The 25,176-nt window shown below is 38.7% G+C and overlaps 1 protein-coding gene and 1 long non-coding RNA gene across 2 annotated transcripts in view; one reads left to right on the top strand and one right to left on the bottom strand.

Annotated features, from left to right (window-relative positions):
* Positions 1 to 1,165: 1,165 nt before the first annotated feature.
* LHCGR (luteinizing hormone/choriogonadotropin receptor) overlaps positions 1,166 to 25,176 on the bottom strand; it is an 89,074-nt gene continuing 65,063 nt past the window's right edge. The window contains exons 7-11 of the mRNA XM_069071795.1: positions 21,024 to 21,092; positions 15,264 to 15,338; positions 11,978 to 12,163; positions 4,621 to 4,701; positions 1,166 to 2,318 (exon numbers count right to left, since the gene is read on the bottom strand). Of these exons, the coding sequence (XP_068927896.1) occupies positions 1,166 to 2,318; positions 4,621 to 4,701; positions 11,978 to 12,163; positions 15,264 to 15,338; positions 21,024 to 21,092 (1,564 nt within the window). The remainder of the gene's footprint in view (positions 2,319 to 4,620; positions 4,702 to 11,977; positions 12,164 to 15,263; positions 15,339 to 21,023; positions 21,093 to 25,176) is intronic.
* The window catches only part of LOC138148933 (uncharacterized), a 119,879-nt gene continuing 115,171 nt past the window's right edge, over positions 20,469 to 25,176 (top strand). Inside the window, exon 1 of the long non-coding RNA XR_011165206.1 lies at positions 20,469 to 20,544. This is a non-coding gene — a long non-coding RNA (uncharacterized lncRNA). The remainder of the gene's footprint in view (positions 20,545 to 25,176) is intronic.

The raw sequence follows: 25,176 nt of genomic DNA on the forward strand, positions 1-25,176 counted from the left end.
TGGTTTCGCTAACTTCATTCTCTCAGTTCCTATAAGCCTTCCAAAATTTCTCAGAATTTGTCACATTTATCATTAAAAAATAATTTTATTGAAATCTTTTGTTTTTGTATCATTGAATTTCTCACTGTGTCCCTCCACCCAGAAGGCCACTCCCTATAACAAAGAATAACAAAAAAAGAGGATCACAAAAATAATAAATACTTCAAGTATGACATTTTGTGTGGTGTTATACACCTGTGGCCCCCAGCTCTGCAAAGATTTTTGGGGAATGGTCTTCTCATGTCAAGAAGGGAGATTTTAAACAAGAATACAATGTATATAAAAGACAGTTTTTGTTGTGCCATCAAATAAAGATGGGGGGGTGGTAGAATAGTGTTGAGAAACAGCTAAGTAGTGATGACTATAATATATTTAATGAAAAGTCAAGAGTCTACAAAAAAGCCTCACTTCAAATGAAAACCATGTAGAAACATAAAGTACAGATACTACCAAACAAAGCCCCTGTCTACCAGAGAGTTAACATATTTGTATTGGTTTACCACTAAAGAGTGTAAAATTATATCACATCAAAATTTTCTTCTATTTAAAGTAAAAAGATAGTATCTCTAAAGATCTGTTTTCCCTAATACATTTCATTTATTAAACAACAAATGTAACATTTTGATATCTTCAGGGTGCTTAAAAGTTACACCAAGCAAATAAAAAATGTTAGATGCTTACATTGTTATGAACATCTTAGAAACATAACACCCTATGGAAGGAGAATGGATATGTTCTAGAGGTCTAGTTCAGCCCTCTGAATCTAAGAACAAATAGGACAAGGAAAGGGACTTTCCTTGGTGATTTCAATGGTATAGAGATCTCTCAGGTGAGGAAATTCCTTCACCAATGCAGGCTGGCAGCCTCTTTGTTTCTTACAGTCTTAGAGGATTGTCCATTGCATTGAGAGCTTAAAAGATTTGCCCATCAAAGTGGTAGGGCTTGAACCCAGGACTTCACTGCTCCTTATCCACTCTTCCACATGGCCACCATTAAGAGCAAATTGTACAAAACAAATACTTCATGTAAACATCACTGATAGCTAACAAGTAAAGTGGTGAAGCATGTTTTAATTTTAGTAGTATTAATACAACGGTGATCCTACAGAGCTACAGTTACATTCTGGCTAGCATCCTTTGCTGCAAGTCTCTTCCAGGACCGTGTTGTACTGGCATTTGAAAGTGGACAATTTCAGTGTGTTTTGAGGGGCCTTATTTGCTCCATGGGAGCTATTTTTGCAGTTGGAGGTATAAGCTGAAAAATTCTCCATTCTATAAAGTTCTGCCCTGTTTTTACAGTAGCCAAACTTGCTCAATAAAAGAAAAAAATCCCTTCGGAAAGCCTTTGTGAAAATTGCATACAGAAATGGATTTGCACAGGAGTTAACTGGGTAAAATAATACCAGTAAAATTTTGGAGTTGGTCACTGTGATGAGGGGTACTTTGAATGCAGCTGAGATGGCAAAAAATGAGATAGGTGCCATGCAGGTGAAATCAGTGAATATTAGTATTGCCATTTTCTTGGCAATTTTTGTATCTTTGTTAGCTGCTACAAGCTCTGGATTCTGGACTGCAAAGTAAATTTTAATATAACAAGCACAAATGATGATGAAGGCAACCACATTAATTACCAAGATGATCAGTATGTATGCTTGGGAGAGAGTGGTCTCAATATCCATGGGGAGGCAAATGCTGACCTTCATGTAATTGCTAATGCCCACAAGGGGCAACATTGCAAATATTATAGAAAATAGCCAACCTCCAAGCATAATCAGCATGGCATGTCTCAATTGTAGCCTTCGATCTAGCTGCATGGCATATGTAATAGTGTGCCACCTTTCTAAAGTGATTACAGTGAGTGTGTAGACAGAAAGTTCACTTGCAAACACAGTGAAAAAGCCTGCGGCACTGCAACCACTTCCTGTCTGCCAATCTATGGCATGGTTATGATATTGACCTCTGGTTTTAGAATCGACTGAGGCGATAAGCAGCAGATAGAGCCCCATGCACAAATCTGCAAAGGAGAGATTGCACATGAGAAAGCGGGGCACTGTCATTTTATAATGACTGGTAAGCAGAACAAAGAGGACAGTGAAGTTTCCCATGATTGCTAGGAGATTTATGAGCCAAATGAGGACTCTAAGAAAGTCATAGCCCATGATATCTTCACAAGGATTAAAGGCATCTGGTTCAGGAGCACATCGAAGTATTTTAGGTGAGCAGAAGCCATAGTCATAATCCCAGATACTTAGTTCACTCTCCGCAAAGACGGCAGAATAGCTGTAAGAAGAATATCTCAATTGGTTGTAAACTTAAGAAATTTTCTTTGGTTCTGAGTAAAAAAAAATGCAAGAATTATCTTTAGTACTGTTTTTTAAGCCAAGAAACAAAAGGAAGAAAAGCCACAACAAACCCTGGTCTTACATTTATTTGTTAAATTATCTCAGAACTCTGAATTGATGTAGGAGTTCTTTAAGAAATAAAACACCATTTAGACTTTTTTTTTTATAGATTGTGCACATTGATGCGAAGACTTAATGAAGCTGTTTACAGAGGATGATTTTCTTTGGAAAACAAATTTAGAGACACAATATATGCTTGCTAAACTCAAAAGAATCCTTTCTTGGCATTTTCTTAGCTATTTATCTCATTTATTTGCCAGCCAAACTACTATCAAGCTGTTATTCTATAGTAGAGTACAAGCCTTGTTGCAAGGCTTATATTGAAAATCTGCTATAGCTCCTGGTAGACTTGTCTTTCCTCAAGATTTCAGTCTTGAACCAACAACAGTGTAGTATGTAGAAGCAGGGTCAGTGATAGATTAGAAGATATGGGAGGCCTGGGATTTGAGGGAAGGGGTAAGAACATGGATGATGGTAAGAGATAAGTAAAAGGCATGGTGAAGAGTATATGTCAGGCAAAGGGAAACTATGAAAATGGTTCTATTTCCTAAGGGGCACATTTAAATGGGAAGAAATTCCTCATCTGGACCAGGTAAAAAAAATGGCTCTAACTCTGAAGGAGTTGCTAGAATACCCATTTGGGCAAGATTATAATACTATGAAACACATAGACCCAGTAAATATTCCTTTTGGTGGGGAGGGATAGATTATTATTAAAATAGCAGGGGCTGTAGAAGCTGATTTTCTCCTGTCAAGATCTTTGCAAATATTTTAGATTATGGTGGGTCACTTATACTTTTCTTCTTTCCCCTGCCCCAACTCAGTATGAAATAAGAAAATGATGGGGGGAAAACATCTTAAGAACTGGGTCTTCAAAGAGATGTGATGATGTGAATAATAATAGATCAGTTTGGAAAACAGAGGTTAACACATGAGAGAAAGGAGATGCTCACCAAAGGGATAATCGTACTCTCTAAGTGCAGTTATGGAGATGAAAATAACTTGATATAGGAATCTTTGCCTCTTTATTAACTGTGTGATGTATCAGTTCCCATCTCATGCATTTCAATTTTAATAAGTTTTCTGCCTTTAAAGACGTGACAAGGATAAAAAAGAAATTAAAAAAGGCAGAGAAAAGAGTGAACTGAAAGAGAAAAAAATTAATGATATGGAAGAGCAAACAGTAATTATCTTGAGGGCCCTTGGTTTTGCATATAATGATAATTCTGAACCTCAGGAAATGTAAGGATGGGGTGATGATTATTTTTCTGTGACAGTAACATCTATATTTGAAGGTGAGTCTATTAGAAATAAATGGTTGAGATGTCAACAGGATAAACATGTAGTTACAATATACTATGGATGATGTTGGAAGATATAGGTCAATACAAGGCACACTTTATTAAACTATGGGTGCCTTGCCATGTATCTTGAAGATATTTCTTCCGTGTATAAATACCCCTAAGTCTCTTCCTTCTCCCTAAATTTCTTTATATATAGCTCTCAGACAGTCATTTTGATCCATATTCTCACTGCCAACAGTGACTTGGGGGGAATGGGGCATTTGGTGAATAGGGAAATTTTATTTTGCTCTCATCATGAAACAACACAGGAAAACATTTGTTGTTTTTTCTGGTGGTCTTCCTCTGCTTCAAAATATTAAGACACCGGGATTAGGCACTGAGACATCTTTAAGGAGGCTGGTGATTTAGCTAGCTTAAATCCCTATTCCAAAAGATGAATCCAGGGTACTTGTAACGATGACTTTAGAAACAGTCTAGAATTCATCAAAACCAACTTATAAGTTATCTACTACATGCATCAAATGGAGAAAGGTTTCTCCTGAATCAAACCACCCCAAATTAAGCTGTCCTCTGGCTATTAGTGACTTAAAAATAGGTTTGAATAAATCCATTAATTTTTGAAATGTTATATATAACTAAGCAATGATCAGTTAGATGCAATGTGTCATTTTTGAGTGTCTTGTCTAGCCCAAGAGAAATGTCACTTATTAGCACAGGTGACACTTGAAAAAAGAAATTCTTGTTTTACAACTATTAAAACATCCTTTGCAACACTTTTCCCTTCCAAGATTGATCTGATATTAAAAAAAAAACACCTTTGTATCAAAAATAATGAAGTGCATTCAGAATTGTATTTCTTTGCATGCAAATACTTACAATGTTTCATTATTTGGTTTCCTTGCTGTGCTTTCACATTGTTTGGAAAAGTTTTCAAAAATGAAAAGTGAAATATTCTGGCTAAAATAGAAGAAAGAAGGAGTTAAGCTTTTGGTCTTTAAATGAAATCTGATCATGTCTATTTATGCTTTGTTCCTCCAAATTCTTTACCTATTACACCAGCATCTATGTTCTGCACCATTGTCCTAAATGAAGTGCTACCTGGTGGGAAACTAAAGGCTTCTGAATTGTCATTATAGTGTTCGCAGCTTAGATAAAACACTCCTGAATGCTAAGTATTTTGTGTGGGCTCTAGAGAGAAAAAATCTTGTATTTGTCACAATGAAGCATGGTTTTCTCAATGCTCATTAAAAGCTTCCTTTGTAGTATATTAAGGCTTGCTGTTCACCACTATCCTCTCTACTTTGGCCTTGGTAAGTAGGTAACCATTAAAAGTTCATGGCTTTGAATCATATCTTGAGGTCTGTTTTGCAAAAACTGAACAAAAATTGAGAATTTGGGACCCTAAATTCTAGTCTGGATATCTATCATGCTTTTATATTTACCGACTGAAATGTTTTCTTCCCACCCCTCCATCTCTCAGGTTCCTAAATGGATTAGCCAGTGGGTATCAGGAAAAAGCAAGAATATAAAAGAACAAGCTAGGGCTAAGAACAAAGGGAAAATGGATTAAGAAAAAGAACACAGAGGATAGTAAGATGTGAGAATATCAATATTTCCTAGGAGAAGTACAAGATAACTTCACATCTTTTTCAGCCATGTTGACTAGAGAAGTTCTTTACACAAACCCCTTTGTACAAAATTGGGAAGGTGGGTTAAATGTCAGAGTTAGGAATGAACTATCCTTTACAAAATTATGGGTAGATGCCTTTCCATGTCTACTTGTAAGATTACACTTCACAGATAGAGAAATCACAAAATGTTAGCATTGAAAGAGACTTTAAAAATCACCTAATCCAATTGTTTCATGCATGGGGACCCTGAAACCCAGAGAATAAAGGAATGAAATAAATTTAGAAACCCAAATATTTAGTGTTTACTGTGTACCAAGTACTATGCTATGCATTGGGGGTACAAATGCAAAAGCAAAAACAATTTCTCAAGGAGCTTATATTTAAACAGGGGGAGGGAGGGAGGAGCAATATAGTGGGAAGTATGTTATACCAATGGTGAGTGTGGCCCTAGGGGAAAAGACTGACACATTCCATCCAGGGCCAGTGTAAGAGTTGATTTGATCATGGTTCATTGTTCCGGAACTGGAGTGGGGGTGGTGGTGGAGCAGTGATAGGATTGCTAAAGAGACTGTGGTGGAGGTAGCCATAAAGCAGAGAGTAGTATGAGAGGGGCTTTTGTGAAATAGAATTCTGGGAGAGCAGTTACCAGCCAGGAGATTGGTGTTCCAGAGCATTGTGGCCAATGAGGAGCTTAGTGAAGAGGCTATGGAGGAGGTATTCCAAACATCCGAAACACCATTCATCTTTCTCCCCAAACTATTCCCCGCCCCCCATTTCTCTATTATTGTGGAGGTCACAGCCATCCTCCCGGTCACCCAGACTGTCAACCTAGTGCTATCCTTGACTTCTCATTCTCACCCCTCCCATCCAATCTATTGCCAGAGGGGTGTCAATTTTGCCCTCACATCTTTCCTATTAACCTCCTCCTATCCTCTGACACTACTGTAACTCTAGTACAGGCAGGACCACTGCAATAGCTTCCTCCCTATAGTCTCTCCCTGCTTCAATCCATCTTCTTCTTAAGGTGATCAAAGTGATCTTGCCAAAGTGCAGATATGACCATTTCACCTATCCCATGGATCCCTACTACTTCCAGGATCAAGTACACATTCCTGTTTGGCTTTTAAGACCTTTCATAACCAGGCCCCTTCCTACCTTCCCAGTTTTCTTACACTCTATTCCTCTCCACATATCTTTTTACTTTTAGCCCCCATGTCTGGGAATGATTTCCCTCCTCACCTCTGTCTCCTGATTTTCTTGACTTCCTTCAAATCTCAGCTACATCCCACCATCTGCAAGAAGCTTTTTACTGGTCTCCCTTAGCACTGGCTCCTCCTCTCTGACAAGAACCTCCAGTTTATCCTGTATATAGCTAATCTGTATGTAGTTGTTTGCATGTTATTACTCCCATTAGAAAGTAAGCCGTTTGAGGAAAGGGACTAGATAGTAATCATTTAATAAATGCTTTTTGGCTGACTAGTTGGAGAGAAAGGCATGACAGCCAAAGTTACAGAGCTGGTGCATGTCAGAGTTGGGATTTGAACACATGTTTCCTGACTCCATTTCTGATCTTTCTGCTGTATCACAGTTGCTTCCCCAAATGTTGGATCAAATGTTTTTGGGCCCTCCAGTCCTGACACTGTATTATGCAGATATTTGTGATCTCTGGGGACAAATCTGCTGTTGAAAAGAAATGTGAATGTTCTTGGCTTTCAGATGCTATCACTTGGCATCACCCTCTTTATCTTCACTAAAACCTTAATAAAAGATACCAAGGGGCCTTTCAGACTATCTGCTCAATACAACTGTATGTTATCTAGTACATTGCAGCTGTAGGTCAGGGTTGTGGCACCAAGTTGCACAAACATTCCTTTGGCATCCAACTTTAGCCCTCTAACACCCAGCAGCATTGAAAGTTTGAGGCTTTAGGAAGAGAGAGGCTGTGCTTCAGTCCGGAATCCTCATCTAAAGAATCAGTTTGCAGCTATTTCCTTCAGTCTGGCACTAATAATAATAGCTAGCATTAGTGTAGTGCTTTAAATTTTGCAAAGAGCTGTACGTATATTATCTCATTTGATCTTCATAACAACCCTGGGTAGTTTCCATTATTCTCATCTCCATTTTACAGATGAGGAAACTAGGCATAGAGAGGGCAAGTGACTTGTACAGGATCACATACCTAATAAGTGCCTGAGGCAGGAGTTGCAATCAGGGCTTCCTGACTCCCAGGCTGGTGCTCTATTGACCATCCAGCTGCCTCTAAAGGAATCCTTGTTGACTTGTGACTTGTATCACATAACCCATTTCTTCCAGAGGTAGCTTTTTTTCTACAAATAGAACCAAAAGCTCCTGAACAGAATTTTAGGTCTCACTCTTCTCAGAAGGTTTGTTGCATCCCCTCCATGGCAGTGTAGCCTTGGAAGTGTAAGATTATGGGAATCATCATCATCAAAAATCATTTTTAAATACCTACCTAATTTTATATGATCCTATGTTAAGCATTATGTCTGTCTTCTTTTCTCCCAGCTCTTTGAGGGCAAAGGTTCTGTCTTAAATTTATTTGTGTTGCCAGCACAAAAATTCTGCTTTTCCATAAACCAGACTCATATACATCCAGCTTGTCCTCGAAGACCTCATTTGAGGAGGAACCCATTACCTATGAACGCAGCCCATTTTGGATAAGTATGTTTGTTAGACACATAGTAGGCACTGAATAAATATCTGTTCCTTTGTCCCCCACTTCCTCTCTAGAAGCCAGAACAACAAATTTGATCCTTCTTTCACATGACATCACTTCATATACTTGAATATAGCTATACAGTCTTCTCCATTTTCAACTTTCTCATTTCCTTCAACTAATCCTCATGGCCCCAAGACTCCTCATTGTTCTGATCACCCTCCTGTACTTTTTTTTAATGGGGTGGCATGGTGGACAGAGTGCGAGGCCTGGAGTAAGAAATTCAATTTATCTTCTTGAGTTCAAATCTGATTTCAGATGTTTCTGGGTGGGTAATAGGTTTCTGAGCCTGGATTCGATCCCCAGGTCATGCCGACACTGGAGCCGGTGCTCTTACTCGCTGTGCTACCTGGCCGCCCTCCTGGGTAATTTTTTAAAGAAAAACTATTTAAATACCCTTCTTTTCTTTATTTGATAATTGTCAGTCAACAGACATTTATTAAATACCTACCATGCTCCACACATTGCATTAAATACTAGGTATACAAAGAAATCCAAAAGATAGTCCTTGCTCTTAAGTTGCTCCCAGTCTAATGGGTAGACAACATGCAAACAGTTATACATAAACAAGTGATTGTCAATACAAACTTGTGAAGTTGCTTTTTTGAACCAAATACGAGACCTTCCATTTATACCTAGGAAATTGGCCCATTGCTCTATCCAGTTCAGATATTTTAAAATCTTTCCCCTTTCATCTAATATGTTGGTGATCCCTCCCAGGTTTGTGTCAACAGATCATTAATACAAATATGAAATAGCCCAAGGCCAAGCACAGAGTCTAGAGACATTTCACTGGATACCTCTTTCCAAGTTGATATGGGGCTACTCTTTCTAGCCAAACTTTTAACCTCCTCCTATTTCAAACAGTTATACAATCCACACACATTTCTCCAACTTTCCACAGGAGAATACAATAGATTCTTAAATGTTTAACTAGGTAAGTAGACTTTATTTATAGCATACCCCAATTTGCCAGTTTAATAATCCTATCAAAAAAGGAAAGAAAGTCCTCTTATTGGTGAAACCATGCTGGCTTTTTTGCTATCACCAATTCCTTTTCTATCTGGTCATTAACCCTCTTTTTAATGCTATGTTTTAGATTCTTGCCAGGAATGATAGTCATTCTCAGTGGCCTATAGTTTGCAGGCTCCATTCTTTTTCTTCAAAATCAAGACGAAATCTGCCCTTCTCTAATCCTACTAGTCTTTCCCATTCTTCAATATCTTTCCAAGAACATTGACATTGGCTCATTAATTACCCTTCTCCAGATTGTTCAATAAATGGGATGTAATTTTTCTGGGTCAGGTAACTTGAACTCATCAAGGGCAGGTAGGGGCTCTCAGTTTCTCCCTAATTATCTTCATTATAAAATGTGCATTGGTCATTTTTGTTGAGTCCTTTTTATTACAGAGATTTTTCTTGGCAGAGAAAATAGAAGCAAAATGAGAACTGGCCAGCTTTCCCTTTTTTCTGTATTAAGTTGTCATTGCCCTTTCCAATGGTCCTCTCCCTTCTTTGATTCTCCCCTTTAACTCAATGTAGCTAAAATTTTTTTCTGACCTATTTATATAATCCCAATGATGATCCCATGGGTCCAATTGTCTCTATGGAAATGACTCCTAAGGCTATATATCCATTCCAAATTTCTCTAGTTCCAGTTTCATATTACCAGTTATATATTAGACACTTCTACCTAAATGTCCCATAGGCACTTGAAACTATATACAAAATGGAGCTCATTATCTTCCATCCTAAATTTATCCCTTCTCTAAACTTCCCTATTTTTGTTCAGAGAGCAACCATCTTTCCAATTGCTCACAGTGGTGATATATGTGTCATCTTTAACTCAAAAGTAATTTCATTCATTCCCCCCACCCATCCAATTAGTTGTCAAGTCTGGATGATTTTCTCCCCATGCAACATCTCTCGTATCTTCCCACTTCTGTCCACTCATAGCTACCACCTTAGTTCAGTCCCTCATCACTTTTTGTCTGGACTATTATTGTTCCTTCCCTCATCAATCCACCAAAATAATCTTCCTAAGGCACTCACTCATCTGACCATGCCCCCCATTTAAACCTCTCCACTTCAGGACCCTTTGCTGGTTCTTTAGGCCTTCTAGGACAAAGTGCAAACTCTTCAGCCTGGCATTTAAAGCCTTATGAAGTCTGTCTCTAGCCCACATTTCTAGACTATTTTCGCATCACCTTTTTATGTACTTTTTTATTTCAGTCAAATTAGTTTACTTGCTGTTCCCCAAATACAGCATCTCATCTCCCACCTTGGTGCTGTCCAACATTTGAGGAATCCACATCCTCCTCATCTTGGCCTCTAAGAAAATCTTAGCTTCCTTCAAGACTCAGCTCAGGAGTCCCTTCCACAGGGGAGCCTTTCTTATACCTCCAATTTTAGTACTTTTCAGGAACATACCGGATCCTTCTGTAAAATATAAATCCCTTTGTCAAGGGCAGTTTTATTTTTGTCTTTGTATTTCCAGTGCCTAGCATTGTGCCATACTCCTAGTAGGTGCTTAATAAATACTTGTTGATTTTGATTCACTTAAATCTATTTCATTTTCTCTATAGCTTCTGATTCTCTCCCAGTTTGGTCCAGAGCACTTTCCAAAGTCAAGAAGGAGCAGGTCTTATGTCTAGGTAATTAACACCCTGAGATTGTAGAGAATTTCTTTCTCATTGTGTCACACATAGGGCATCAGTGACAGGACAATATAATTCCAGAGTCCGTGAACATGTTTGCTACACTATGGAAAGAGGGAAGGAGGGAAAGAGGGAGAGAGAGAGAGACAGAGAGAGAGAGAGACAGAGAGAGAGAGAGAGAGAGAGAGAGAGAGAGAGAGAGAGAGAGAGAGAGAGAGAGAGAGAGAGAGAGAGAGAGAGAGAGAGAGAGAGAGAGAGAGAGAGAGAGAGAGAGAGAGAGAGAGAGAGAGACAGAGAGAGAGACAGAGAGAGAGAGAGACAGAGAGAGAGACAGAGAGAGAGACAGAGAGAGACAGAGAGACAGAGAGAAACAGAGGGAGACAGACAGAGAGACAGAGAGAGAGACAGAAAGTGCTGATGGCAATGGTGGATTTCTGTGGAAAGTGTCTCATACTCCTGCTTTTCTCCACCCCCACTCCCCAATTTCTTTTGGCTGCTTTGAGTCCTAGGTTTGGGCCCTGAGAATGGGGAAGCAGGCACAGAAAGCTTCCTTTCCCAAGGGAAAATGGAGAAGTCAGGCAGTAAGGAGTCCAAAATTGGAACAAAGTAAGCTGCTGACTCTTATCAGTTTTGTTACTTATTAAGAGAATTAATCACGGGTGAGCTTCTCTGGGCTCCTGTCCTGGGGTTTAAAGAAAACAAAAGTGGAAATCACTCATCAGCATGCCTGGGAGAGGAATAACTGAGGAAATCCCTTTTGCAGTATTTTGTGTCTGTTTTACTTAGAAGATTAAGACACTGTGTTAATTTAAACCTCTTTCGCCTTGCTCCCCCCCTCCTGTCCCCCCACATCCCCCAAGGAAATGGTGAACTCTGAGGAGGCATGGGGCTGATTAGACTTTGACGAGCCAAGTTATGTCCTCAATTTTGCAATGACTAAATTAGGCTATAATTCAATTAGCCTAGAATGGTGACAGAGGCATTGCAGATGTAGGGTGAATTAACTATTTGGCAATAGTGTTCCCCTAGAGAAAAAGTTCTTTTCCTTCTCTTATTCTTCTCTCTTTTGATAGGGACCCCACTCACATGCAGCTGCCTAACACACACTCTAGGGGGTTGACATTGGCTAGTCTGAAAATGTGAATTTCTGGAGCAACTGTGGTTGGTTTTCTTTTCTTTTCTTCTTAAAAAAAAAAAACCCAACTTACTCCTTTGTTGGCAGGTTTATAAATGCACAGCAGTGGCTGGGGTAAGTTAAGGTGGCTTCTAGGAGATTGACAAATTTTTCCCGGGGTGGTAATTTCTTTAGGGAATAGGATGATGTGGCAATTAACACCTGAATGGACTCCAGCCCATAGCTAGGCAGTGCTTCCAGCTTGGTGGAAGAAATATCCCTGCAGAGAAAGAAGATAACGTGTTTGTTTTATCTCATTCAATTTTCTTATACTTCACACCTTCCCAGGACAATGACATCATTCTGATTTTATTTCGAAGTTTAGGAGTATGCCTTTTTGTTTGTTTGTTCTCCATAGTGTCTCTGTCAATCTCACTGGATATAAACTTATAGCAGTGATATCTTATTTTTAATTGTTCTTAAAGAGCCATTATTTTGTCCTTTAAGCTTTTGTCTCAGCCCTGAATACCTGCCTGTGCCTGTGTCTGAACATAACATTTGGCATTTAGGAGAAGTGAAATTACTTGTGTTCTGAGATGGCAGGTTCATGCAATGCCATCATCTTTTGTATGCTACTCCAGGGGAAAGCATTCAGGGCCTCTGAAGCCTTGTTCCATGATTGATAAAGCTCAGTGGGATAGGTTTTCATGAAGTACAGGTTTGTTATTCTATTAAGAACCATTGTGTGGCATTAGCTATCTTCTACCTAGGAAGCAAGATGCAGTCTCCAAAGCAACCACTGCCCTAAACTCTTTTAGCAACCAATGCTACCCTCCCAGCAGAGCTATGTGAAAAGTTCCCACATAGGAAAAAATCAGGTTGTATAAGCAGGTTCCTAGTTCTCAAAATTTGCCAGACTTGTGAAAATATCAAGATAAATTTCATTTATCCAAGTCAAAGGGTTTTCAAAATCCTATCCATCCTTCAAAATACAATTGAAATCCTATCCCCTCTAATGATGGCCTTCATCAGCAACCTAACTCAGAATGATCTCTCCCTCATCTGACTCAAAACACTTAGTATCTGTACCATTTGTATGAACTTGATCATATACTCCCCTGCAGCCACTCATGTTTTGTTTATACATGTTTATGGATAGAATACTGGGCCTAGGGGTCAGGAAGGCTTGAATTCAAATCAAGCCTCAGGAATTTAGTAGCATTGTTACCCTGGGTCAATTAATCTGTCTGCCTCAGTTTCCTTAACTATAAAATGGGGATCATAATGGGACCTACCTGCATAGGTTGTTGTGAGAATCAAATAAGATAAGATTTGTAAAATTCTTAGTACAGTGCCTGATAAGGTAGGTGCTTTAATTTTTGTTTCCTTTTTTTCCTTGCATGTCCAATTAGACAAAAAATTGCTTGTGGGCAGCATACCTTCTGGAAATAATGTGAGTAAAACTTCATAAGCCTTAAAATGTTATATAAATGTCAATTATTATCATTATTACTGTTCAATTTATATTCCCTTATGATATCCTTTACATTGTAATGGACATGGCTAAGAGAATTTCAGAGATAATTTAGCCAGTTCCTTAATTTTACAGAGAAGAAAACTGAGACCTAAGGATGGTAAGTGACTTGCCCATGCAGGGAGTACAGGGCAAAGGTGGGATTGGAATCCAGATTCTCTGGTGCTAGATTATCAGAAGCAGAAATCTTAAAAAAAACAATGATTGTAGTTTTCCCAAAAATAACAATCTTATAAAACTACTCACTTTTCATAAGCCTCATGAATTGCTAGTGAAATTTTATATTCAATGTTCTAGTCTTATCATGGGTAATTCCAGGTTAAATGGGTAGAACCTTGGCTGATGCCTTTGTTAACTCTTCAGGGACCCAGTTACACATTTATGTTTTTTAAAAAAATATAATGTGTTTCCCACTTGCAGTTTTTACCCTGGTTCTCATCAGTCATAACTAAGAATTAACATATAGGAGGAAGCATCAGGAACAGGGCAGTGTGCATTTTCATTACTTTCCTGTAACCTGGTTACATTTAGTATCAGACTTATTGTCCTTGTGTGAGGGGACATGCAAGGGTCAAGAATCAACTGTCTGCAGGGGCTCTTTGTCACTGAGAAGTCAGGGCTCAGCTGGTGATGCTATAGACTTCCAAGATGAAGGCTGCAATGTGAAAAAGATATGGAGAAAAGTGACAGAAGGGAGATAGGTCCAGTGTTGGCTTTACACACAGGAAGAGGAGAAGGCTGCTCATGTGATGGGGTTTCAGAAAATTTCCTCCACTGACATGTCACTCATATCTAAAAATTTCACCATTCTAGGATCAATGCTTTGGATTAAGGCCTTGTGTTTTGCCAAAATATGGAAACCTCTGGGAGTGGTAGCATACATATGAAGCTATTTGGTATTAACACTTTAGAAGAGATCAATTTATTAGGTATTGTGAGCCTCACCTGGTTGAACCTAGGTCATTTTAGAGTTCTACAACTTACAAGAGGCAGTTGGGAGAGAGAGATCTGAAGATAGGGTACTACCTTGGGAGGACAGACTTCAGTGAGACATTGGAATGGGGTTCCCTGGGCAACCAGAGGCCCTGAGTACCTGGAATCAGTCATTCAGCTAGCATTTATTAAGTATTTAGTTTATGTCAGACTGAGAGCTGGGGTTATAAAGAAAGACAAAAGGTAGGTCCTTGTCCTCACGGAGCTTACATTCTAATGGGAGAGACAACATGTAGAGAGTCATATACATGCAAGATACATACAGAGTTGGTGGAAAGGTAATCTTAGACTGAAAATGCTAGTGGGATTTAGGAGACAGAACACAGAGATGAGAAAAAATAGCATAAGGAGAGGCAAGGACACCAAAGACCAAATCTTCCAACCTCACAATTTTAGTGGGAGATTTACCACTTTTACCTTTTGCCTTCCTGAGTGTTCTCTTCCTGGGCAGTATTTCATCAAAACAATTCCATAATGATGGAGTGCCTCCATTTGAGGAGCAATAATGAAACTATTATTGTGTGTGTGTGTGTGTGTGTGTGTGTGTGTGAGGCTCATGATAACTGAATGCTCCAAATATCACGAGAGGCCTACACCTGGTCCTATATAAGTGGTGGAGATCATTTTTGGCAGGAAGGTCTTTTTGGTCTTTCTCAAACATTCTCTGCCTACTCCAATGACATGTACTAGATGACATATAGAAGTATTCTCAGACTTCCGCACCATGTTCCCGATAAGGGCTATGTTGTCAACAGCTCCCTTGTCAGGTACAAATTGAGAATTGTGAAGATGGTATGGGAGCACCTGAGCCCTGATAGGGAAGGTGTGGTGGGAGACTCTTCACCATACTCACAAAACACTGGGTCCAGTGGCCCCTCTCAAGGCGTCATTGTGCATTTTCCTCAGGTTCTTATTCTCCTTTAAGTCCCTATGGAAGAGAATGGTGTTTCCTTAGGACTTCATCTTTTTGGTGCTCCTGAGAAATGCTAAGTGTGTGTGGTGCCAATACCGGAATGTGCTCATATGCACTCACACCCCAAATTATGCTTGCTTCTGAATATGTACCAATATACATCCCTACATAAAGAGAATAGGGGGAAAAGAAAGAAAAAAAAATTAGGTGACGTTGTCTGCCAGATGGAGGAAAGACACTGCAGTCCAATAACTCTCTTCCTCTGCCTGCTCCACTCTCCCAGCAAGAGATAGTTTGATTCAAGCTAGCAGATGCCTGGGAAATTTGTGCTCTAGGACCCCTGGAAGGCAGATGATGCCAGGCTAATCAAAGGAGGGGGGTAGAGTCTAGACTGAGATACTAAAAGCTTTTTTGACCAAATAAGACCATTCCCCTTCCTTCCTTATTTCTTCCTCCCTCCTGCTTGACTTGTCTTGAGCTGCTGGTTCCTGGGTATAGGATGATGGCATGGGATAGGGTCTTTTTTCATCATTTCAAGAATAAACCAAGAAGAGGCATGATATAGTGGAAAGAACACAAGATGGCACATAATAGAGGGATGATGTCCCTAATTTAGAGCATGTACACAGGCATTCTGTGACTGTTTTTTATCTGCTTACTGAGAGAGAGGTAAAAAAACTACTAAACTGGAATTGAGAGTGCATACGAATGACTGCCATGGAAGGATTCAAACTTAATCTCTGCCCCAGTGGCCCTTATTTTCCCTACTTTGGTCACCTACTTTGGCTACAACATGGACTTGAGCATGTGATAGTTTTATTTTTTCTCTCTCTTTTGCAGTTCATTTTTTCTCCCTGATCTAAGTGAATGGAGGTAAGAGACAAACAGAACAGGTTATAAAGCTTTGAAAAGTCAGAAGAAACAACAGAAGTCAAAGAAATAAGTTTAACTTTCAGGTCTGTGTGGTGAGGAGGCAGGCCTGAGGCTGAGCTGTTTGACCTAGTCCAGCAATACATCAACCTCACTTCCTAGGCACCATATCCTGCAAGCCAGGGAGCAACTCATCCATTGACTAGAATACACTGAGAAGGGCACCTTATGGGGGAAATATTTGTAGCAATCACATTAAGTTTGAGCATATGCTCTCCAGGGTCCAAGGTAGTAGAGGGAGACTGTGGTTTAGGGAGGGTGTATTTATATTTCTCTTTTTCTTATATCTTTTCAGTATTTTTTAAAAAGTTAATTGATATTGATTATGATATGAAGGGTTATCAATTGCTTAAGTAATACTGGAATGATAATAACTAGTGCTGGCAAATAATATTGAGGTAAAAATAATTGTTTTTTGATAGTGGGGAGTTATAAGCTGAAAGCATTAGAAGAACTCTGCTTCCCCATCAGGGGTGCCTTTAGGATCTTGAGCGGAGATGGGGCAGTGGGACTAGCTCTGGTGATTTACCTGTTAGTGTTAAGGTGGAGCTGGGAAATTGAGCCCAGATCCTATAACAACTTCACCAATATTTTGAAATCTCCTCTTTTCTCTAATCCATTGATGTTTCAGGAGGTCATATCAGAAGACATGTTATAAGATCATGTCACCATTCCTTACTGGCTGCTCCTATGCCTTGAAGGTCAGCTTATCTGTATAAGACCACATAATGTTTCTTGGAGTATCAATTGTGAAGTGAAATATTGTGAGGGGGAAAAAAAGCAAAACCCAAGTCCCAGACCTCTCCTTCCTGGGTCACCTAGTGAATTCAGGTAGCTCATTAAAAGTACGCATTGACTAGGCAGTTTTATTGAGCCTGTATAATTTTTTGAGCAAATTCATTTGAGAAACAGTTATGTTTTCCAGATTGCAGATAAGAGTTGTTTAGAAACACCAATCAATGTGAGCAAAGAAAGATGTCTAGATGAGCAGGAATTCTATCTTTTGGTGTCAGGGCCAGCCTTTCTCTTGAAAAACAGTGCTATATCACAGCTCCTATGTTGTTCCTGGGCCAGCTGGCCAGTCCTGAGGACTACCCAGGTTCAAGGTCTCTGGGCAAAGTGGTCTGAGCTTAGTCATAATGAAGCTAGGCAGCTGGAAAGAAGGGAAGAACTATGGTACCTGTTCTGAGGGGCCAAGGCAGTGTCCAGTAAGTCTAGAGGACAGTATCAGGAGCTGAGAAAGAAGTGTTAACAGCCAGTAGAGGTCTATGACAGTAGCTTCTTGGATAGTTGCATGGGAATTTTTGTTGCTTTTTAAACTAGAGTCCCTTAGTCTTAACTGCTCAGGGTTAACTTATCTAACTTGGCCATATGAGTTTAAAAGGCCTCCTCATGGTCAGTGTACACTTTAGCTCTTCTATGAGCAAATGGGAATCTGACTGCTCTAGTGGTTTAAGCCTGGGCTCTGCAATCTTCTAGATGGCATAGTGGAGGAAGTGCCAGGCTTAGAGTCAGGAAGACCTGAATTAAAATTCTGCTTCAGACACTTACTGCTATGTGACCTTGGATAAGTCACTTAACCTCGTTTGCCTCAGTTTCCTCATCTGTAAAATGGGGATAATAGTACCTACCTTCCAGGTTTGTTGTGAGCATCAATTGAAACAATAATTTTAAAGTGTCTGCACCTAATAAGTGCTGTATAAATGCTAATTAGCTATTCTACTTCTTCTCCCTGTTAATGTCATACTCACAGGGAAGGAAAGATAACAGAGCCCCTTAGACCCTGATTATATAATTCCGGGTTACTCAGGAAGACACTTGACATCCTTCTAGAGAGTCTATGCATTGTTTAGTTAGTCATTACTGCACGGTAAACAGACCTCTACTAAAGCCTTTCTATGGTGTCTCATTGTAGCAAGGCAGCATACAGGGCAGAGGGAGGAAGAGATCCCAGGACCTTTAAATAATTATGCTCATGATGAATCTAGTATTTGTCCTCTAAGAACCAATGTGGTTAAATCCCCAAAGGTTGGATTATTGACCAGAGGATGACTTTTTGGTCAAATCAAGTCATGAAGATCCTCTATTAGTGTGCACAAGAGGGCTGAGGAGCTATATTGTTGGAGGGAGGACCCACACCAGGGCAACCAGGGGGCTTTAGAAGTCTTGAAGTAAGTAATGATTGGCTATTTAACTGGGCATCAGTCTCAAAGTAGGATGCTTTATATCTTCTTCCCTGTCTTTCTGATGGTCTCCAAATCATTCCTGTTATCTAAAAATCATCAATACCTTGGCAGCCCACTCCCCCAGGGACTGTTTTTGGAATGCTTCTCCTAAGTGTGTTACTGTGGAAACCTTCAGTCCTTTCATACGAATTTCAGAATGCACACATTTTGTACATTCCCATCCCTTGAGTATATTTCTACTTTCAAAGAGATCAGGTTGTCAGAGTCAATTGCTATTTGAAATCTAAATCAAATGGAGTTTCCTTTCCCAAGCTACCACAATTCTTGCTCCGGTTTCAATTTGTTTTAATTATATTCAGTTATGATCGTAAATCTTTCAAATTGGGCTATGTGAGTAAATAATCCCTGTGACAACCAGTTCAAATTAATTGTTCACATTTTCACAAGAGAGAGCTTTGCATGGTTTATTAAAGCCCAGTTCTCTTCCATCTACCATAATCTTTTTTATCTACACATTTTGTAATCCAGTTTAAAAACCAAATAAATCGACTTTGGGGAACTATTCTGAATGGAGTGGGGAGTGCCTTCCATGTATGTCAGCACACACCCATGTGACTACCTTTTAAAATTCAATGGGAGAGGCTAAAAGAAAAAAGAAGTCAGATCATCCCGTAAAGCAGCAAAATGCCAGGAGTAGTAGATTCTGGTTACCTGAATTCTCTAGATAACTGTGAACAAATCAGAAAACAACAACAATGACAATAATAATAATAATAACAATAATAAAATAAATTATAACAGACAGTGCAGTGCCTGGTCCACAGTAAGCAATAAATACTTCTTAACTGACTAATAATAACACATTTCTATATCACTTTAAAATTTACAAAGTTTTCCTTTTTTGTGTTTAATTCTTTTCAATGAAGATGTTCTTAAAATCTTCTTTCCTGACTTAAATACAGTCTCATAAGGGGCGGCTAGGTGGCTCAGTGAGTAGAGCACCAGCCCTGGAGTCAGGAGGACCTGAGTTCAAATCCGACCTCAGACACTTAACACAAAAACTAGCCATGTGACCTTGGGCAAGTCACTTAACCCCAACTGCCCTCCAAAAAGCAAAAAAAAAAAAATAAATAAATACAGTCTCACGACCATAACTGAGCACATACTTGCTGACTTCAGCTTTTACTGAGGTTCGGTGTCATTGGTTCCAAATGTCACTGATTGTTAGATAGTTGGAGACAAGATTGAATTTATGCTGAGCACAGTGCATTAACTAGATGTTTTTTCTTTTTTTTTTTTTTAAACAAAATACTTGCTATTAACTTATTTCTCTTCACAGGTATAAATTGAATGTTGAGTAATTGAGATTTTGTTGAACAAAATATTAGACATGGCATAAGTATCTACGGTATGCATATTCATGGCAGAGACTGATCTAAAGAACTCTAGGGGATCATGAATTAGACATGTCAACTGGACTGCTACATGTGTATCTCTACATATTCAAACCATATGTATCTGTAGATACTTCTATATATATATAATGAGGCAAAAGTTACCATTAGGTATGGAGAATTACATAAAAAGGTATTTGGTTCAGGTCTGAGACCAAACTAAATTGCTTCTTCTATGGACTTTTAACTTGTCAATTTGTTTTATTTATTTATTTTGTAATTTTTAATTTATTTTTTTTTCTTTTTGGAGGGGAATTGGGGTTAAGTGACTTGCCCAAGGTCACATAGCTAGTTTTTGTGTTGTGTCTGAGGCTGGATTTGAACTCAGGTCTTCCTGACTCCAGGGCTGGTGCTCTATTCACTGCACCTCCTAGCTGCCCTCGTTTTTTTAATTTTTAAAAAAATAGTCAAGTATATATATATATACACTTGCTATAAGATAGAATTTTTTATTAAAAAAATACCTTCCTGTAGACACTCAGTATGACACTGCTATTTTTAAACACATTTTGTTTAGCTTATCTTTTATCACTGGGTCATCAGCTACACATGAGATCTATCACTGCATTTGACAGGAGGCCAAGGGGCCAAAGAAAAGTGAAAAAGAAGGAGGAAACATGGCTGGGGCATGATTCTCCTACTGAGTTAAAGGTGAGCGAGCTCTCTCTAAGTAAGGGTTGATCTAGGAACAAAGTGGTAACTTGGGATTGAACATTAGGACTCTTGGCCAGCAGAAAAACCAGGCTTTGATTTCTCTACAATGGGATCTAGAAAGAAAACTCTTAAGAAATTTTAACCCCTAAAATTGTGCCTTCTGTGAAATAACATCTATCTGAAAAGGGGGTTATAGAGGGAAGTTGTGAGATGAAGAAGGTATGAAGTGGGGTTGTTGAATATTTAGCAAACTGTCAACCTCTATGTAGGGGAGGCAGCCTGCTCTGTCTTTGAAAGCAGGGTGCTTTGGGGTTTCTAGCCAGTCAGTTGCTTGGTAACATATTGAAGGGCTGATGACTAACCACTTGAAAGTTTATTTTTACCTACAGTTAGTTGCTGAAGATTGAATTTGATCTGGTCGCCAGATTAATGTTTCATTTTTATTCATGAGCTGTGGGAATAAGGAGAATACTTACAGTGAAATCAGTGTCGTCCCATTGAATGCGTGGCTTTGTATTTCTTCAAATCCATTTCCATATAGTTTGCTGCAGAAAAGGGGGAGGTGAAATAGGGATCCAGGACAGAAAAGAACTCAAAAGAAATAAGATTAAGAAGTGGAAAATGATTCTTCCTTCGGGCATTTGGCACTAAGGAAAATTACTATAATTCACACATATCCAGCTGCATGTCTCACTGACAGGAGGTTGATTTTCTAAGAGCATCAGCATCCAGAGGCCAGGGAATATCCTTTGCTTTAGTTTGGTTTCTGTGTGTAATATTGTGGAAATGTGGGTATGGGTGGGAGTCATTTTGAGACAATTCAATCGAATAGAATCAAATAAGCTTTTAGAGCTAAAAAAAAAAAAAAGATGGTTCCCCAGTGGAAAGAGTAGTTATTATGGAGAAAGAGAATCTATAGTCAAATTTTTTTTTTTTTGCTTTTTGGAGGGAAATTGGGATTAAGTGACTTGCCCAAGGTCCCACAGCTAGTAAGTGTTAAGTGTCCGAGGTCAAATTTGAACTCAGGTTCTCCTGACTCTAGGGCCAGTACTCTATTCACTGTGCCACCTAGCTGCCCCCTGTGGTCAAATTTTAGCTTTGTTGTTTTTGACCTTTGTAACTTTAGGGAAAAGTCATTTAGGCCTCGGTTTTCTTATCTATAAAACAAGGACTCTAAGTTGAGGTAGGTACATAGATTTCCTAAGGGGTCTATGGAAAGATTTCAAAGGTCCATAAACTTAGATGGGGAAAAAAACTGAACCTTTATTTTAACTACCTGAGTTGTGCATTTCCTTCCAGTATGGGAAAACATTATTCTTAGAAAAGGTCCATAGGCTTCATGAGGCTTCCAAAGGGAATCATGATGCAAAAATATAAAATTTGAGGGTGGGACTAGATAACTTCAAAGGTTTCTTCTGACCCTAAATTCATGATCTACTCCAATTCCTTTATTTTGCAGATGGGAAAATTGAGGCCCAGAGAAAGGAAGTACGACAGCTAGATTTTTTTGGGGAAAAAAAGTTTCCCAAACATAAATTATTAAATTATTTGTATTACAAAATAACTCATGATTGTGAGATGGAGTTATGAAACAGGTTGCTAACTATTATAGCAAACTTTTAGAAGGAAGTGCAGCTATACCATATATCTGCTTTAGGGATATTCTTTAAAGCACCCAACCGGTTTCCCTGTTTTATTTCAAGTTCAAGTCCCACTCACTACTCCAGGGAGGCTCCCCAGCTTACTCTGGCTCTCCTGAACTCCTGTAGAATTTATGCTCTGTGCTATAGCAAAGCACTTAGAGAGTATTCTGACTTGGCTTCCCTTTTTGAGCTAGTCTTCTCTCCCTAATTAGGCTGTAGGGTTCATTGAAAGGAGGGTGCATATCTTATGTTACATCTGTAACTCCAGAGGGCTCACCATAGGCCAGGCTAATGATTGGTGGTCAATAAATATAAGTTGCTTATTCAGGTTACCATGATCAGATACCTCATCACTGACTGCTCAACCTGCTGGTGTTGATGAATCTTGGTGAATTTGACTTGGCTGATCCTGGGAAGGCATAAATAGCCTATTCTGGGAGCATTTTAAAAGACTTTTGAGTATATTCCTCTAACAGAATAGATGATCCCTGAGAGCAGGGACTGTTTTTATTTTTGTATTTGGACTCCCAGAACCTAATATAGTACTTGGTATATAGTTGGTATTTAATACTGTAAATGCTTATTGATTAGACAGATTGATTAGGTAGATTTCCTATGAAAGATTTATGGGAGAATATAGGTAAGAGTGGCACAGAATATGATCATAGAGGTCTCTCTAAGTATGGACAGATGGTAACAATTGTTTAAAGCTCATTAATTACTTGGTAAAGAGGCTGCAGGACAAACATAAATCTAAAACTTATAGGAATTGTTGGAAATTAATATGTGGCTTCTCCACAATTATATATTTGTTTGCATGTTGTCTCCTCCATTAAATTATAAATTCCTTGAGGGAAGGGACAATTTTTTGCCTTTCTCTGTGTCTCCAGCATTTAACACAGTCCTTGGGACATAGTGGACACTTAATATATGTTTATTGTCTGACGGTATGAGTTTTTTTATAAGGCGTGTCACTTTGTTCATAGGATCATAAGATCTAAGATATAGAAATGAGGGGGCCGTAAAGGTCCTTTATTCCACTCTCCATCCCCCCACTCATTTACAGATGAAGAAATCGAGGACCTGAGTAGTTCAGATAGAATTTGCAATACATAAACTCCTACTCTGTTTGCATATGAATTTCTAACTAAACCTTTCCCTTTCTGTAAAGGTAGAATGAATTTTTAAGACCTGAATGCAAGACTTAACATTTATCTTTGTTTAAATATCTTTGTTTATCTTTTTAGTTTTAGACTGTCAATTCTGGCCTGCCATGATGTGTCATCCAACATAACTAACTATCTCTTCCAACTTTGCATCATCCAAAAGACTACATGAATACCTAGAAGTAATGAAGCAAGAGATTAAATAATGAAACAAAAGCTCTGGAGGAAACAATTAGAAGAATAAATAGCTTAGAAGAGAAAATAGTAAAGCTTAACCAAGTAATTGACTCCCTGAAAGCTAGAAGAGATCAAATGGAATTCAATGACTCCATGAGAAATCAAGCAATATTAAAACAAAGCAGAAAAAAGTGTAAGTTATCAAAGATGATACCTAGGTTGCAAATCTGGGCAACTCAGAGATTGATGGAACTTTCGATAGTAATAAGAAAGTTAGGAAATTAGTTCTGTTTTTGGACATGTTGAGTTCTTTTTTTTTTAGGGTCCTATAGATCTTTACATCTTTTAAAAAAATTAAATAATTTATTTACTTTTAGCTTGCAACATTCAGTTCCACAATCTCTTGAATTTCAAATTTTCTCCCCCTCCCTGTCCTCTCCCCCCATGGCAGCATGCAATCAAATATAGGATCTACAAATACCTTCACATTAAACATTAGTCAGGTTGTAAAGAAGGATTATGGGAAAGAGGAAATAAAACAAAACAAGAAAAAGAAAGAGAGGAAGTAGTTTGCTTTAATCTGCATTCACTCTATAGTTCTTTCTCTGGACATGGATATTTCTTTCCATCATTAGTCTTTTAGAGTTGTCTTATAACCTTACATTGCTGAGAGGAGCCCAGTCTATGAAAGTTAGTCATCACACATATGTTGTGTCTGTAATTGTGTACAAATTTCTTCTGGTTCTGCTCTTCTCACTCAACACCAGTTTATATAAGTCTCTCCAGGTTATTATGAAGTCCATCTGCTCCTCATTTCTTATAGCACAATAGTATTCCATTACAGTCATATACCACAACTTATTGAGCCATTCCCCAATTGATGGGCATCCCCTTGATTTCCATTTCTTTGCCACCACAAAAAGAGCTGCTATAAATATTTTTGTACATACGGGTCCTCTTCCCACTTCTATGATCTCTTTGGGATACAACCCTAGAAGTTGTATCGCTGGGTCAAAGGATATGCACTTATTTATAGACCTTTGGGCATAGTTCCAGATTGCTCTCCAGAATCGTTGAATCAGTGCTTGACTCCACCAGCAAGGTATTAGTGTTCCAATTTTTCCACATCCTCTCCAGCATTTGTCATTTTCCTGTTTTGTCATCCTAGCCAATCTGACTGGTGAGATGTGGTTCCTCAGCGTTGTTTTGATTTGCATTTCTCTAATCAATAGCTATTTAGAGAATTTTTCATATACTTATAGATATCTTTAATTTCTTCCTCTGAAAACTGCCCGTTCATTTCCTTTGAACATTTATCAATTGGGGAATGACTTGTATTCTTATAAATTTGATTCAGTTCTCTGTATATTTTAGAAATGAGACCTTTATCAGAGGCACTGTTTGTAAAAATTCTTTCCCATTTTCCACTTCCCTCTTAATCTTGGTTACATTGGATTTATTTGTACAGAAACTTTTCAATTTAATGTAATCAAAATTATCCATTTTGTAATTCTCTATAATTCTTGTTTGGTCATAAAATCTTCCCTTCTCCATAAAGCTCACAGGAAAACTATCCCTTGTTCTCCCAGATTGCTTACAGTATCAGCTTTTATACCTAGATCATGCACCTATGTAGACTTGAT

This window comes from Petaurus breviceps, unplaced genomic scaffold, assembly GCF_028583685.1.
Source record: "Petaurus breviceps papuanus isolate PSGF00001 unplaced genomic scaffold, PetGlider_PUasm1.0 90842, whole genome shotgun sequence".
Taxonomy (NCBI): domain Eukaryota; kingdom Metazoa; phylum Chordata; class Mammalia; order Diprotodontia; family Petauridae; genus Petaurus; species Petaurus breviceps.